At 44.1% G+C, this 15,587-nt stretch overlaps 1 protein-coding gene across 6 annotated transcripts in view; it reads left to right on the top strand.

The window, feature by feature from the left end:
• The window catches only part of KIAA0753 (KIAA0753 ortholog), a 48,849-nt gene extending 33,476 nt beyond the window's left edge, over positions 1–15,373 (top strand). For all 6 annotated transcript variants that reach the window (XM_075904894.1, XM_075904897.1, XM_075904895.1 and 3 more), the window contains exons 16-18: positions 7,079–7,199; positions 8,320–8,547; positions 12,990–15,373. In XM_075904894.1, the coding sequence (XP_075761009.1) occupies positions 7,079–7,199; positions 8,320–8,547; positions 12,990–13,107 (467 nt within the window). In that variant the 3' untranslated portion in view covers positions 13,108–15,373. The remainder of the gene's footprint in view (positions 1–7,078; positions 7,200–8,319; positions 8,548–12,989) is intronic.
• The last annotated feature ends 214 nt before the right edge of the window (positions 15,374–15,587 follow it).

Below are 15,587 nucleotides of genomic sequence, written 5' to 3'. Positions count from 1 at the left end.
GCATGAAAATCAAGTTGGTCCAGTGAGACCCCCGACCCTGAGCTTAGAACATAAGAATGGCCATACTGGGTCAGACCAAAGGTCCATCTAGCCCAGTAGCCTGTCTGCCGACAGTGGCCAGCACCAGGTACCCCGGAGGGGATGGACCGAAGACCAAGCGATTTGTTTTGTGCCATCCATCTCCAGCCTTCCATAAACAGAGGCCAGGGACACCATTCCTACCCCGTGGCTAATAGCACTCCATGGACCCAACCTCCATGAATTTATCTAACTTCTCTTTAAAGTCTCTTATAGTTCTAGCCTTCACAGCCTCCTGTGGCAAGGAGTTCCACAGGTTGACTATGTGCTGCATGAAGAAGAACTTTCTTTTATTAGTTTTAAACCTGCTCTCTATTCATTTCATTTGGTGTCCTCTAGTCCTCCTATTATGGGAAATAATGAAGAACTTTTCTTTATTCACCCTCTCCACACCACTCATGCTTTTATAGACCTCTATCCTATCCCCCCTCAGTCTCCTCTTTTCTAAGCTGAAAAGTCCCAGTCGCTTTAACCTCTCTTCATATGGGACCTGTTCCAAACCCCTAATCATTGTAGTTGCCCTTTTCTGAACCCTTTCCAAGGCCAAAATATCTTTTTTGAGGTGAGGCGACCACATCTGTTCACAGTACTGAAGATATGGCATACCATAGTTTTATACTTCCCCTCCTCCCCCTGGCTTCCCCCTTCCAGCTCCCTCCTCCCCGGTTTCCCCCTCCCCTCTTCCACCTTCTCTCTTCCCCCTCTCTCTTCCCCCTCTCCCACCTCCTTTTCCCAGTCTCCCCAGAGGTTAATTCCCCCCGTTTTGTTAAAGAGAGTTTCTATTTTTGAACATGCGCGTCCTTTATTTTTTACATCAGGAAGGGGGGCTAGGGAGGGGTAAGTGGAAGGAGGTGAGGGAGGAATGGGGCACGAGCTCCCGATGGGGAGGACTGGGGTGGTTCTGTGGGCTCCTCGGGGTGGAAGCTCTCCTGTAAGGCCTCCTGGATCCTGACAGCCCCTCGATTGACCTCCCTGGATGGCAGCCTGCGGCAAGTGCAGCCGGGCTGATGGCCGAGTGCTGTGATGTGCCGAGTGCGAGCACTCAGGGCACTCCAAGCCAGGACTGCTTTGCTGTCCCTCATCGAGGTAGACAAGCAAGCAGGGAACCCTGAGAACTGTCTGTCCGGGGTGGGGGTTGGGTCCCTTTAAGCACAGCCCTCGGCTAACCTGAGGCAGCAGCTCCACGCTCTAAGTCCTAATCTGATGCCCTGCCAGCACTGGTTCCGGTCAGCCTTAACTTCGGTTCAGAGTCCACTCAGTGTGGACATGCTATTTCGAATTAGCAAAATGCTAATTCGAATTAGTTTTTAGGTCTAGATGCACTAATTAGAATTATCTTAGTTCGAATTAACTAATTCCAATTAAGTTAGTTGGAATTAGTGCTGTAGTGTAGACATACCCTAAGAGAGTAGTCGAGTAATTGACTACTCACTTCCCCCCCTCCCTCCTGCAGGAGGAGGAGAGGGGATGGGAGGCTACTGGAAAGCAACCTCTACCTGTGGCAGGTCCAGGTTCACGACCAGCCCTGGCTGCCGCAAACAGAGGCTGCTCCAGCAGCAGCTCCTGTTTGCAGTGGGGATCCCAGCTCCCCGCTGAGACATCCCCTCCTCGAACAGGGGCTGCTGGACCTGGAGCAAGCCCAGCTCTTACTACGTTTAAACTGCAGAGCCACAGTGAGGGTAGCTCCTGGATCAACCGTGAGCTGGGACTAAGGAAGCCTTCCCATGATGGCTAATCATGTAGTCAATAAAATTTTATCATCTACACAATTAGTGGATTTACCCTCCTTTTAACATCCTTACTCTCAACATTTTTGTATAGTATATGACCTCATAAATGTAAATCTTGCAGGTTTTCCATTTGATCTGTCCAAAACTTAAAAGATAAGGATTTACTGACCACCTTCCACTATTTTCTGCTATATGTCTGCTGACTTCTGCATGCTTGTTTCTAGCCCATAACTTCTGTAGAAAGAGACTCGAGTCTTGATTTAAAGACTTCAGAGGATGAAGAATGAGAGTTCTCAGCAATCTTTTAATATTGGTGTTTTCTGTAATCTTCCAAGAAGAAAACCTGTTAAATATTCCAGTTCTTGTTTTAGCTCAGACGTTCTTAGTTATACTCCAGAAGGAGCTAGTTTGCCTTCACAAAGAATGCTTAACTTCCTACTGAGTCAATCCTTGACTTCAGTCTTTCTGTAGTTTCAAACATCCAGAGGACGAATGAGATCCTGAGCCAGGCCATATACTATGCAACAAACTCTTTGAGTAGATGAACTTTATCTTGAGTGTCTCTGGAGCTACCCACTTTGTGAACACATACAGCCCCTGACTTTGATTTGGATTATTAAAGCCAGTGGGATTTTGACAGAGAAAGGAATTCACTTCTGAGAGAGCTGCACACAGACTACAGTTGTTTAGAGTGATTTGTAGAATAACAGTTGTCTTCATTCTCAGACTGAGCAATTACTAGAACTACTTCACTGAACTTCCTTTGACACATCTTGAAGACCCATCTGTTGCCGCTGTGATTGAAAAATCCATTTCAAAGCCTGTAAACCCACCTACACTTTAGAGAACAAAGCCAAAATTGGAGAGAGAGTGTATTTAGCATGGGTTTATTTGACCATGCATTCATTTGTGCTATTGCAAGGGAATCCAGCTCCCTCTCTATATCCTAACAATAATCCTTTTCACTCCACACCAGCAAATGTAAAACACTGCAAAACACTCTCACTAGATGTATCTAATGATTCTTCCCTAGAAAAGAACACATGAATATTTATTATCATATTGGCTTCTCTCTTCAATTTTTTTTGTTAATAAATCAAGCAATTTAAATAGCACACATTCCATAGCTCTGTTAGATATATGTCATGTCCATGCAGCAGTGAACAAGACAATCTGTTGGCTGTTGGCCTAGGACAGTGATCTGTGGCTGTCTTCCATGTGGTCTGTGGCTTGAGCTCAGCTCCCCCTGCTTTCCACCCTCCCTCTTCCCACAGCAGGGAACCCATGCTGGCACTCCAGCCTCTCCCCCACCCCCACCTCCTGCGAGGCTGGAGCACCAGTGCTGGCTTCCCTCTGAAGTGTGGGGGAAAGCCCCAAGCATCCCCTCTGGATGCAGCTCATGGTGAAGAAGCAGAGCCAGAAGTGGCTTCGCACACTGCCACTCCCCCTCCTCTGGCTGGGGAAACAGCATAGATGTGCTCCCTGGAGGCTTTCCCCACTGTTCCCATTGTCCTGAATCCAGCCAGTGGGAGCAGTGGGAGGTAGCACCTGGGACCATGCTGCTCCCAGGCATTGTGAGTGTGAAAGCAAGTAAGTGCCACCCTTCTCCTCATGCCTGGCCCCTGCGCCCCCACGCTCCTCCTGTACCACCCCCCTCCAAGCCCCTGTACCTCCAGCTTGCTCCTGCACTCTCCCCCTTAACAGACTCTCTATCCCAAGCCTACTTCTGCACCCTTCCCCCTGGCCAGACACCCTCCCCCAAACTTGCTCCTGCACTCTCCCCCTTGGTCAGACACCCTTCCCTCAGCCTGCTCCTTCACCCTCCCTAGCTCCTGCACCCTCTCCCCTGCTCAGACACCCTACCCCAGCCCTTCTCTTGAACCTACCCTTGTTTCTGCACTCTCCCTCCTGGCCACACGTTGCACTTCCCCTTGCTGCTGTCACCTCCCCCCGGGCAGACACCCTACTCCCAGCCTTCTTCTGCACCTTACCTCCCGCCCAGACCTCATCCCCATACCCCTTCCTGCACCGCACCTCCTACACAGATCTTGCACCCCCATCTCTATCCCACTAACTGGCAGCTCTATCCTTCACACTGAATCCCTCATTTTTTATCCCCACCCTAGCGCTGTGAGGGGCGGAGGGGAAGAAATCCACTAACCCCAAAAGAGTAAATCCAACCCACGGGAAACCCTGAACCTCGGTCCTCTCTGTCCCTCTCACTCCCCCCGTGGGGCTGGAACTCAGGAGAAGTGAGGTGTCTCCGTTGGGGGCCACATCAGTGAGGGTTGGAGGGGTTTTTATGCTTCTCACTTCTATGTTCCTCAACGGATTTTTTTGTGGGTCAGTGGCCCCCGATCCAAAAAAGGTTCCTCACCCCTCAATAAATAAAGAAAACATTGAAACTTTTGGTTGGACATAAATTAATATTTTACTTTATTTAAAGTGAATTTTGATAAACTAACATCAGAAAGTTAAAGCACCTAAACTCTTTTTAATAATTTAATATTTCCTTTCTTACTGGTTAAATTATACCGGTCTCCCTATCTGCAGCACTAGCAAAATGGCTCAGGCATAATTATGTAATTCACGGTGAGTTTCCATTAGCAACTGCTGGTCCACGGAAGAGTTTGCATTGATCTGAGTGGACTACGAGCCAAAAAGTTTGAGAACCACTGGTCTAGGATTTTTATCAGTGCAAAAAACACTGCTATATTAGTCATTAAGGGTATGTCTACACTACCCCGCTAGTTCGAACTAGCGGGGTAATGTAGGCATACCGCAATTGCAAATGAAGCCCGGGATTTGAAGTTCCCGGGCTTCATTTGCATAAGCGGGGCGCCGCCATTTTTAAATCCCCGCTCGTTCGAACCCCGTGCCGCGCGGCTACACGCGGCACGAACTAGGTAGTTCGAACTAGGAAGCCTAGTTCGAACTACCTAGTTCGTGCCGCATGTAGCCGCGCGGCACGGGGTTCGAACGAGCGGGGATTTAAAAATGGCGGCGCCCCGCTTATGCAAATGAAGCCCGGGAACTTCAAATCCCGGGCTTCATTTGCAATTGCGGTATGCCTACATTACCCCGCTAGTTCGAACTAGCGGGGTAGTGTAGACATACCCTCTGTGTAGAGGTTTTTTGCTCTCTCATTCTTTCATATAACTCAAATGATGGAAAAATTATTAAAGTGAAGGAGTTAGATTTGTTTGGGAAAAAGGTGAATTCTCAGTTCTTGTTCATAGATCTGTGGTTAGACCCTGAATCCTTGAATTGGTATGTTTTCTTTATCTCAGACAATAGTGCCCCATGTGCTTCCATCATGAGTTCTTCAACTTTAAAAAAAAATCTCCTCAAAGATTTTAATTCAGAATTCGCAAATGGTATCCTCTTTATTTCTTAGTAATAGAAAATAAAGACAAATCATGTAATTGCTTAGACTGTATTGTACAGTAGAGCCTCAGTTACAAATATTTCAGGAATGGAGGTTATTCCTAACTAAACAAAATGTTACTGTTGTTCTTTTAAAAGTTTACAACTTAATACGCTTTGAAATTGTATTGTGCCAAAGAAAAATGCTGCTTTCCCTTTATATATTTAGTAGTTTACATTTTACACAGTACTGTACTGTATTTGTTCTGGTTTTGGTCTCCGCTGCCTGATTACATATGTCCAGTTCTGAATAAGGTGTGGTTGATGGGTTAGTTTGTAACTCTGAGATTCAGCTGTAGCTCTTCATATCAGAAGAGCTTTTTAACTGGCTGAAGAGAGAACCTGAGAGATGTTAGTAGGGATGTGACGGACTAGTTGACTATCCGATAAACAAATGCTTATCAGATAGTCGACAGGATAGTCGACTAGTTACTTCCTCCCCTTGCTTCCTCTATCTGATAGAGGCAGCAGGAGTGGGTGAAAGAAGGTGTACTTCGAAGCGGCAGCACCACTTGAAGCCTGGGGCCAGACCTCAGGCTCTATGCGGTGCTGCCGCTTTGAAAAGCCACGTATAGAGTGGGGTCAGCTGGGGTGTCCCCAGGCTGATGCGGCATTTCAAAGCGGCAGCACTGCATGGAGCCTGGGATCACCTGGGGAATCCCCAGCTAACCCTGGGCTCCAAGCGGTGCTGCCACTGTGAAATGCTGTGGGGAGCCCGGCATCGGGCTGCACACAGCTTTTCAAAGTGGCAGCACCACGGGGAGGCTGGGATCAGCTAGGGAATACCCAGCTGACCCCTGGCTCCGTGCAGTGCTGTTGCTTTGAAATGCCGTGGGGGGCCTGGCGTCGGGCTGCATGTGGTGTTTCAAAATGGCAGTGCCCCGGGGAGCCCAGGATCAGCTGGGGACTGCTGACCCCAGGTTGTATATGGTGCTGCCACTTTGAGACATCGCACAGAGCCCTGGGGTCAGCGAGGGAGTCCCCAGCTGGCCCCAGGCTCCATGCAGTGCTTTCGCCTTTGAAGTGTAGCAACTGCCTTCAAAGGTGAAGGTGCCCTATCAACTAATCGAGTAGTCGATGCAAAATACATTGACTAATCAGTTAATCAGTTACCTGATACTTAACATCCTTAGATGTTAGCAGGCAGCTGTTTCCTAATGACATTCAGTTTTCTAGACAACACTCTTTCTATTTCCCACACATGTTGATCCTGATTGTAGCCCTAGTTGCCTCTGCCAAGTAGAAATAGGGAGGAATTTGGCCTGTGATTTCTCTGTCCACGTTAGTCTCAATATAGGGCCAGTTCTTCAGCTGGTGTAAATCTGTGGAGCTAGACCAATTGTTACCAGCTAAGCAACTGACCTTATGGGGGTTGATCCTGCAGCAGTGAAAACAATGGGAGATTTGCCATTGAATTTTCTGGGAGGAGGATCAGACTCATAGTGACTTCATAAGAGCTATGCCATTTTACACTAGATAATGATCTGGGCCCAATTGTTATTTTAGTTTTTATTTCCCCTTCCCATTTACTGCCAATCTCAATATATTGGTTGCCATAGTAATGTAATGTTTCCTCTCACCTCTTTAGAAATACCCGATGAGATAACAGAGTACTTGTACTGAAAATGAAATATTCCAAAGTGTTCATATTTGAAACATTTGGTTCTTTAGAAAGTACCACCTTAAATTTATAGCTTAAAAAGGCTCATCACTGGTAATATTTTTCTTCCTTTCTCTAAAGGGCTTACCTTTGGATGGGAGCTAAACTTAGTGTGAGGACTTCCCTACATTGTTGGATTTTCTCTCCCAAAGAAACTTTTTAAATGTTCTTTTCTTCCTTCTAGAAAGAGAAAGCGCATCAATAGAGCAAAGGCCTATGTCTCCTCACCCAATCCAGATAACCAGATTGATAGGACACAAAGAGCCAGAAGTGGATATTGTATTTGAAAGACCTTTTGATGGAAAGTGAGTAAACTAAAAGTGGTTGTAAACTACAATGCTCATGTGCTTTTACTGTGGATATTTAATATATGTTTTCCACTAAGAGTAAATGCAGTAGTGATGATTATTTCATCAGGTTTGTGGCTTTAGGTCATGTGGAAAAGGACATTAAAACCACAAAATTCTGGTTCTTCTTTCCCGATTGGTATGCAGCTTGAAGCCCTTGCAGATCTTACAGGCCTCAGACAAGTGGGCCTCTCCCAGGTACTTAAGACAAGCTGCGTGAGGGTCCCCGCAGGGCATAAGCTTCTGGCATTTCTGCGTGGAGATGCCAGCCCAGCAGGGGTCTTTCCAGAGTCCTCCATTCTGGATACCTTTGAGATAGCAAGAGAGTTAACTGAGCTGACTCCTTCCCTGACCCACTTGCTGGTCCACAGGGTGCTCCTGCAGGTTCAGGAATTCAGGGCGTCCTTGATCCTCATTTTTCTGGCCCAGGCAACACTGGTTCACATCTGTCCTGCAAGAGGAGTCTGTCCTGCAAGAGGCCAATCCCCCTCCCATTGGTTCCAGATCTCATCACGCAGCTCTTTGGCAGGCTTCACCATCCAATCCTGCGGTCCCTGCACCTAATGGCATGGAAGCTCCATGGCTGACATGGGGATATGATAGAGGTCTATAAAATCATGATTGATGTGGAGAAAGTGAATAAGGAAAAGTTATTTACTTGTTCCCATAATATAAGAACCATGGGTCACCAAATGAAATTAATAGGTAGAAGGTTTAAAACAATCAAAAGGAAGTTTTTTTTCGTGCAGTGCATAGTCAACCTGTGGAACTCCTTGCCAGAGGAGATTGTAAAGACCAGGACTTTAACTGGGTTCAAACAACAATTAGATAAATTCATGGAGGAGAAGTCCATCAATACTTATTAGCCAGGACGAGTAGGACTGGTGTCCCTAGCCTCTTTTTTTCAGAGGCTGGAAATGAGTGACGGAGAGGGATCACTTGATGATTACCGGTTCTATTCAGTCCCTCTGGGGCACCTGGCATTGGCCACTGTTGGAAGACAGGATACTAGGCTAGATGGACTTTTGGACTGACCCAGTATGGCTGTTCTTATGTTCTTAATGTTTTGTGCTTCCAGTGCTATTGATGAAGATGGGGAGGTGGAAGAGAAATTGGAGACTGGAAATGATGTTCGGCAACCTTTGAATCGCAATATATCTCAGCAAAAGGAGTGCTACATTTCTCTCTCTGTTCCAAAGCACATGCTCCAGAACATCCTTGATTATAATAATAGATATGAGCAGCACCTGAAACTTATTTCTCATGAGCCAGTAGGGCACTTCAATCCATGGTGCATTGCTGAGGGGTACGTGAATCATTGATGTGTTTGATTTTGTAAAGTAAATGTGCCAGTTTCAGATCTGTCTTTCTGCTCTTACTTACACACACAGAGGGTAATTGGGCTGTTCAAATTCTAAATTGAAAGCCAGAAAACTAAAGACAGTAGTTACTGTGTTGTTTTTCAATGATCCTTGATGCTTGTGGACCTTTAAAGTGTTCATGTAAAACTAACAGGCTACGTCTACACTGGCCCCTTTTCCGAAAGGGGCATGCTAATTTTCAACTTCAGAATAGGGAAATCCGCGGGGGATTTAAATATCCCCCGCGGGATTTAAATAAAGATGTCCGCCGCTCTTTTCCGGCTTGGGGAAAAGCCGGAAAAAAGCGTCTAGACTGGCCCGATCCTCCGGAATAAAGCCCTATTCCGGAGGATCTCTTATTCCTACTTCAAAGTAGGAATAAGAGATCCTCCGGAATAGGGCTTTATTCCGGAGGATCGGGCCAGTCTAGACGCTTTTTTCCGGCTTTTCCCCAAGCCGGAAAAGAGCGGCGGACATCTTTATTTAAATCCCGCGGGGGATATTTAAATCCCCCGCGGATTTCCCTATTCTGAAGTTGAAAATTAGCATGCCCCTTTCGGAAAAGGGGCCAGTGTAGACGTAGCCACAGGGTGTGATAGCAGAATATCTTGGAAGAGCAATTATTTTTCATGTCTCACAGCAGTACCATAGAGTTATCTGTGTGAAATATAGATTGGTTTAGACTATCTAGAGGAGAGTCAAAGCCAGAGGAGTGTGTAATTCTCAGTTTCCACTTCATGTAATTTTGTGAAAATCTGCCCTTAATGCTGTAAAAATTGTTTGGAAATTTACACCTTCTGCTTTCCATATCCACTTCTGTCTTTAGCAAATCCCAGTGGTAAGGCTGGAAAATCTGTCCAGGGAGATTCATCTGAGAGTATTTAACAACATTATTGGCTTTTGCCATTTAATTAAAAAGCAAACATTGCCCTTCTATCTGTAAAACAACCAGACCAACATGGGCAGAAGGAAGGAACAAGCTTTTTATTAATTTATTAAAAGTAGCACAGAACACATTGGCAACCTTTAATTTTCTCTTTGGAGGGCCTGGATGTTGCGGGTTTTGGAATAACAATATAAATACTTACAATAAGGCCAGCTGCCATTTTAAACAGGAGATTTGAAAAAGGAAATATTTTATAGAGTACGTTGCTAGGTATGTAAATAGTATATAGCATAGCTGGGTCACCAGTCAGTCCTCTGCAATGCAAACAAAAGAGGTAAAATAATAAATGTCTATTTGCTGCTCATTCCTTAGCAAAGAAAAAATGTTTATTCATTCTCTCCAAGTCTGCTAAACTGAGAACAGAGGTAGAGGCTGAAAGGTTACAGTATAAATAAAAAATAGCCGCCCATTGTAACAAGCCTTTTTGGTTTGCTAAGGGTACTGGTGCAGCAGTAAACAAAGTTCTCTGTTATCATTTCCCAAGCATGCCTCAGTGAGTATCCAGTATAAAGTTGTGCCATTTATTTATTTTCAGTACATGTGAATGGTGTCATTCAAAAATCAACTGCCTGTAAGTCTTGGCACGTGATTAAGGCACCACCCCAACAAAGCACATGCAATTAATTTTCTAAACGTGTGTAGTCTCTATGGCCTTGATCCTACAAATGCTTAAGCAAATACATATGTTATGATCTTGACTAGTCCCACTGAAATCAGTGCATTTGCTGTAGTAAAATGTAAGCATCAACAACAGTATCTGCCGGATCAGGGTCTTTGATTTTAATAGGACCGCTCATGTGCTCAGAGTTCAGATGTGCTTCTCTGGAGTGGGATCTATGTGAGTAAGAGTTGTGTGACTTTGGACAGATCACTATAACCTAAGGCAGGTTAGAATGCACCCCTGAAACATCCCTGATCATGTTTCAACACTCTCCTTATAAACTCCAGGGCTGTGTCTACATTGGCATGTGCCTTTGTGCAAAAACTCTTCCAGAAGAGAGCATCTACACTGGCATGTGCCTTTGCGCAAGAGCATCCGTGCCAGTGTAGACGCTCTCTTGCACAAGAAAGCTCTGATGGCCATTTTAACCATAGGGCTTTCTTGCACAAGAAATTCATGTTGCCTTTCTACACTGGCCTCTTGCGCAAGAACAGTTGTGCAAGAGGGCTTATTCCTGAGCGGCAGCATCATAGTTCTTGTGCAAGAAGCACTGATTTCACACATTAGAACGTCAATGTTCTTGCACAAGAACTCGTGGCTAGTGTAGACAGGCAGCAAGTTTTTGCGCAAAAGCGGCCATTTTTGCACAAGATTGCACCAGTGTAGACACAGCCCAGTAGTGTTCATAATTGGCATTAGTGTGAACCTCAGTAGCTCAAAGACAGTGGTCCCTCCTCATGATTGACAAAATTAAAATGAGTCCTTCCTTCTTGCAGCTGAATTTCAGCTTCGCTTATGTATATATTGTACATATTATTTGATATCAAACTAAAAATGCAATCCAGTTCATAGTACTGTTTGGTGAATGTTTTACCATCAGAGGGCACTATAAATCTTGTCAACCATTAGATGCATTAGTAAACATTTTGAGGAAACCACTTCACTCTGTATTAAAGACACAGGAAAATTAATTTTCCTGGTATTGGTGAAGTAAATGTAAGACTGAGAAGGAGAAATTGTAAACAGTCCAGCAAAGAACTGAATTGCTCAAATGCTGAAACAGTATGTAGTTTTATCTTGACCTGAGTTAAAAGCTCTGATCCCACCACTTCCCTGTAAACATCCAGGCTTTCAGAAGGACCTGAACCAATGAGCATTCAGATCAGTGAGAGTCTCTCCATAGACCTCAGTGGGTTTTGCATCAGATCTTTAATATGTTCAGTCTCTCTGTAGAAAGCAGAATGTTTGCATCTTAATATTTTTTAAAAGGTGAAGAATGTACCAGTTAGCAGGTTGGTCACATTCACCAGGCCTCCCTGGTTATCTCTTTTATCAGAAAGCTGATTGATGCAAACATTTCCAATTCTCCATGAAACTTAGAAATAAACAGGATGGTTCTGTAGTACAGGTTTTTTCCCATGGTAAATATATATAGCCAGCATTGCTCTGGTGTTTAATTCAAATAAGTATTGTTTTTCTTAATTTAAATCATTGTTCTGGGGTGAGGCTGGGAATGAGGAGTTCAATATGCAACCTGCTGTTGGGGAGAGAGGACAACCTCAGCCCTCTTTTACTGTAGCATTTTGGGGCCAGATGAGAAAGAAGTGCCTCTCTATGGCCACTGCAGCTGCTGTGGGCACAGCTACGGGACTGATACACAGACAAACTCTCTGAAATATAAAGTAGACAAGTCTCCCTTTCTCCACTCCTGTCACCTGCTGGCCCAGGGGGGTTATAACTATTCTAGCACCATGGGGGTGGGACAGGCAGGTGGCTCAGCAGAATCAGGTGCTCGTGCGGAGCAGCCTCCAGAGGCACCATGGAACAGGAGGGCATGTAGTCTATAGGATTAACTAATAGGCCAAGGTTTATAGGTTAAGCATTTACCCCAGTGGTTCCCAACTGCCGGTCCATGGACCGGTGCCTGTTCACAAACTGCTAGCTGTCAGGGCTCAAGCCGCAGCAGCTCAGCTCAGGCATCTGTAGAGGCACCTCCCTTCCTCCTACCCCTCAGGGAGATGTGCTTGGAGAGGGAGGGGGCGCGCCACCAATGCCAGTGGCAGCGTTGGGACTGAGGCAGTGGCAGAAGGAGGCGGAGCAAAAGGTCTGTCCCCTCCGTCTTCCTTAGTAATGGTGGCTGTACAGGGCTTCACACTCCCCCTCCTTCTACCCATGGGGTGCAGGAAGTGCTTGGGGAGGGAAGGGGTGCAAAGGAGGTGGGAGTGCGCATGCTGCCAATGGCTGCTCCCCCTGCCCATGTTGTAGTAAACAGCCATGCTCCCTACGTGGGGCAGCCTTACTCTGGAGAGTTCAGGGGTGGGGTGGGGGCAGAAGGGTGTTGGATGAGGTCTGGTGGGGTCACGGGGTAAGAGGGTGTTGGCATGGGTTGTAGGGGTCAGAGGTTAAAGGGTAAAAGGGCACAGGTCAGAGTAAGGTTCAAATGGTATTAGGCATTGGGGAGCAAAGGACTGGGATGGGGCTTGGTGGACAGGCATCATTTTATTTGCATATTTGTATATTCATTATTTGCATACTGAATATGCAAATAAAATGTTACCAGTCTGCCAAGTTTGTGAATGGATTTGCCAGTTCGTGGCATAAAAAAGGTTGGGAACCACTGATTTACATGACAATATGCAAACATCCTTAATTATTATAGAAGAATAATTTCTCTTTTGAGGTCAGAGCATTGGATGAAATGACTGGTGCATATTTGGGTTTATTTCTACAAACCCCAGGATTCTCTCTTTGGCTTTTAAACTTTCTTTTCTCTCCTTTAGCCTTGCAGAAGAACTGACAGAAGAAGCCTTATGTGATGTGGCAGCAGAGCTGCAGGATTTATGTGAGGATTATGCAGAAGCTGTGTTCACCTCTGAGTTCTTGCAGCCCACAGAGTAAACGCTTTTAAGTCTATGCCATCAGCTAATGGAATGTCAAATCCCAGCCTACCCAGCATACTGTGTGCTTAGGCGTTTTTTACAGTATCTTTGTTCTTACTGAGCATATGGAAGAATCTGCTAATGTATGAATGAAATTCAGAAGGGATTCATCTTGTGTTTTTCAAAATTTTAATAAAGATTTTTTCCTTTTCAGATTTCAGTATAATAAAGGTTCTGAAAAAGGTGCTGACTATAATAAAACTAAACACTTAACAGCAAAGTTTACATAGGTGTAGAGCCAATCCCCTATATCTATGACTAGTTTTTCTCGTGTGATCTAGTGGTAATGAGCAAAGTACTGGGAAGTGAGAGTGCTGAGTTTTATCCCCAGCTGTGCTTCTGATTTGGGAAATCACTTAACCACTCCCTGTCTTCCTTTCCTCCTTTGTAATGCTCCTTACTTATCTCACAAGGGTGTTGTGGGACTTAATCAATGCATTATTATTCATAAAGCACTTAGCGCTCTGAAAGGTGTGCTGGAAATACAAAGTATTATTATTTCATAGGCCTCTAAAGCCCAATTTGAAAATGCTGATGCAAACAAGAAATGCTTTTTGATTTGCTATCAGTGTGCCCAGTGTCTCACAAGAAAGATGCTGTTTATTTTGTCTGACCAACTACATTAAAACTTCACAATTTTATTATCTGGTTTTTGGATGGAATGCAAGAATCCAAAGGAGTGATCCTGACATTGCAGCATTAAGTGGGTATTTTGAACAATAGCTAGAGGGGGCTTGGTGTATTTGTGGGGAAGATTGTGTTACTATACTCTTGCAGCTATCTTAGGGTTCTAACATTGTTTTCTCAATACTTTTAAAGCACTACGCATATCTGCATTAATATTTAACAGGCAATACAAACAAGCCTCTCCTCCCCCCCCACCCCCGATGTTTTAGAAAATAGGTTATCAGCACCATTTTTTTTCCCCTTACAAAAAATACTAACCTTAAACAATACAGTTCTTCCAGCACTAGCTCCATTTAAAGAACCAACCCTGCATGTTTTACTCACTTAGTCTATGTCTACACTACAGGGTTATTTTGAAATAACACCTGAAGTAACTGTTTTGAAATAGCATATTCACATTGCAGGGAAGCCTTGAAATTAGTCTGAGGCAGACTCCGTTAATGTGGACATGCTACTTCAGGAAGCACTGGGAACAAATTAGTTTGAATGACTCTGGGGAGTAGTTATTTTGAAATAGCAGCAGCTGAACATCCACACTAACCATATTTTGAAATAGCAGTTTTGTAAATTCAGGGTTTATTATTTCAAAATAACAAGCCCATTATCTTGAAATAATTTCAAAATAACGTGCTTGCTGTGTGGCTGCTCATCTTATTTCACAATAACGGGGATTATTTTGAAATAACTCTGTAGTGTAGACATGCCCTTACTGACTTTAATAGGCATTTTAAGAGTTCTAGGTGAGCAAGGAATGCAGGATTCAATCCAAAAAATATGACATCAAACCATCTTGGGTATTCCAGCTTCTTCCTTCTCATATTGTTCTCAGTGTTGTGTGGGTATGGTAGGTACTTGAATACTTGGACTCAGTAGCAGGTTAGGAATGGAATGTGAGACTTGTAAAATTCCCTTCCTTGTATTGATTTGTGTTAGGACACTATTGCACAGAATTGTGTCTTATCCCCATATTTTTATTGCAAAATAAAAAATAAATAGAATAATCTATATTCCTGGTTCTTTTATATTGGGCTCATTTGTTAGTTTCAAATAATCAATGTCCTATCTTGAGTTTTGGTAATATATGTCTGGGAAGACAAATGATAAACAAGAAAAAAGGATATATGAGAAAATATATGGGCCAAAACATGGGACCGCTTCCTAAATTCATCTGTAAAAAGAAATGTGAAGTGCTATTTACTGTGATAAATTTCTTTTGTGCAATAATGTTTAACCCATTGTAGCATAATTTCCAATATATTGAGATTTTTATTTTCTGTGTGAGTGAAAATACATTTTTGTAAAAACAAAACCCCTAAACCTTTTTTTATTAAAGTCTGGAATTTTCAGTCTTATCTGTTTTGATAACATTTATTTGTATCAATGTAATTTTTATTTGGTGGATTCTGTGCAGATTTGTAATTTAAAACAAAATACATCAAACTGGTACCTTTTTTCAAAATGTATAGAGCAATTTATATGTGCAACCCTGTTTTCAACTATTTGTATTGTTTTCAAATAAACTATATTGATTTTCAGGATTTTTAAATTTAGAACAATTTGGATCTAAATCCCAGGGCTTGATAAGGTGTGGGAGTGCAGGAGTCTGGGCAGAGGGTTGAGTGTGTGAGGGGGATTTGCCAGGGTATGTGTGCAAGAGTGGGGGCAGGCCCTTGTTCCTGAGACCCCACCCCTTCAGGAGCAAACAAGCCCTGTCCAACCCCAGCCTAAAGCTCAATACTTCCTGGAGAGCCA

This window comes from Pelodiscus sinensis, chromosome 21 (genome assembly GCF_049634645.1).
Source record: "Pelodiscus sinensis isolate JC-2024 chromosome 21, ASM4963464v1, whole genome shotgun sequence".
NCBI classification, from domain to species: domain Eukaryota; kingdom Metazoa; phylum Chordata; order Testudines; family Trionychidae; genus Pelodiscus; species Pelodiscus sinensis.
Note: the sequence above shows the minus strand (reverse complement) of the source record. Positions and strands in the feature narration are given on the sequence as shown.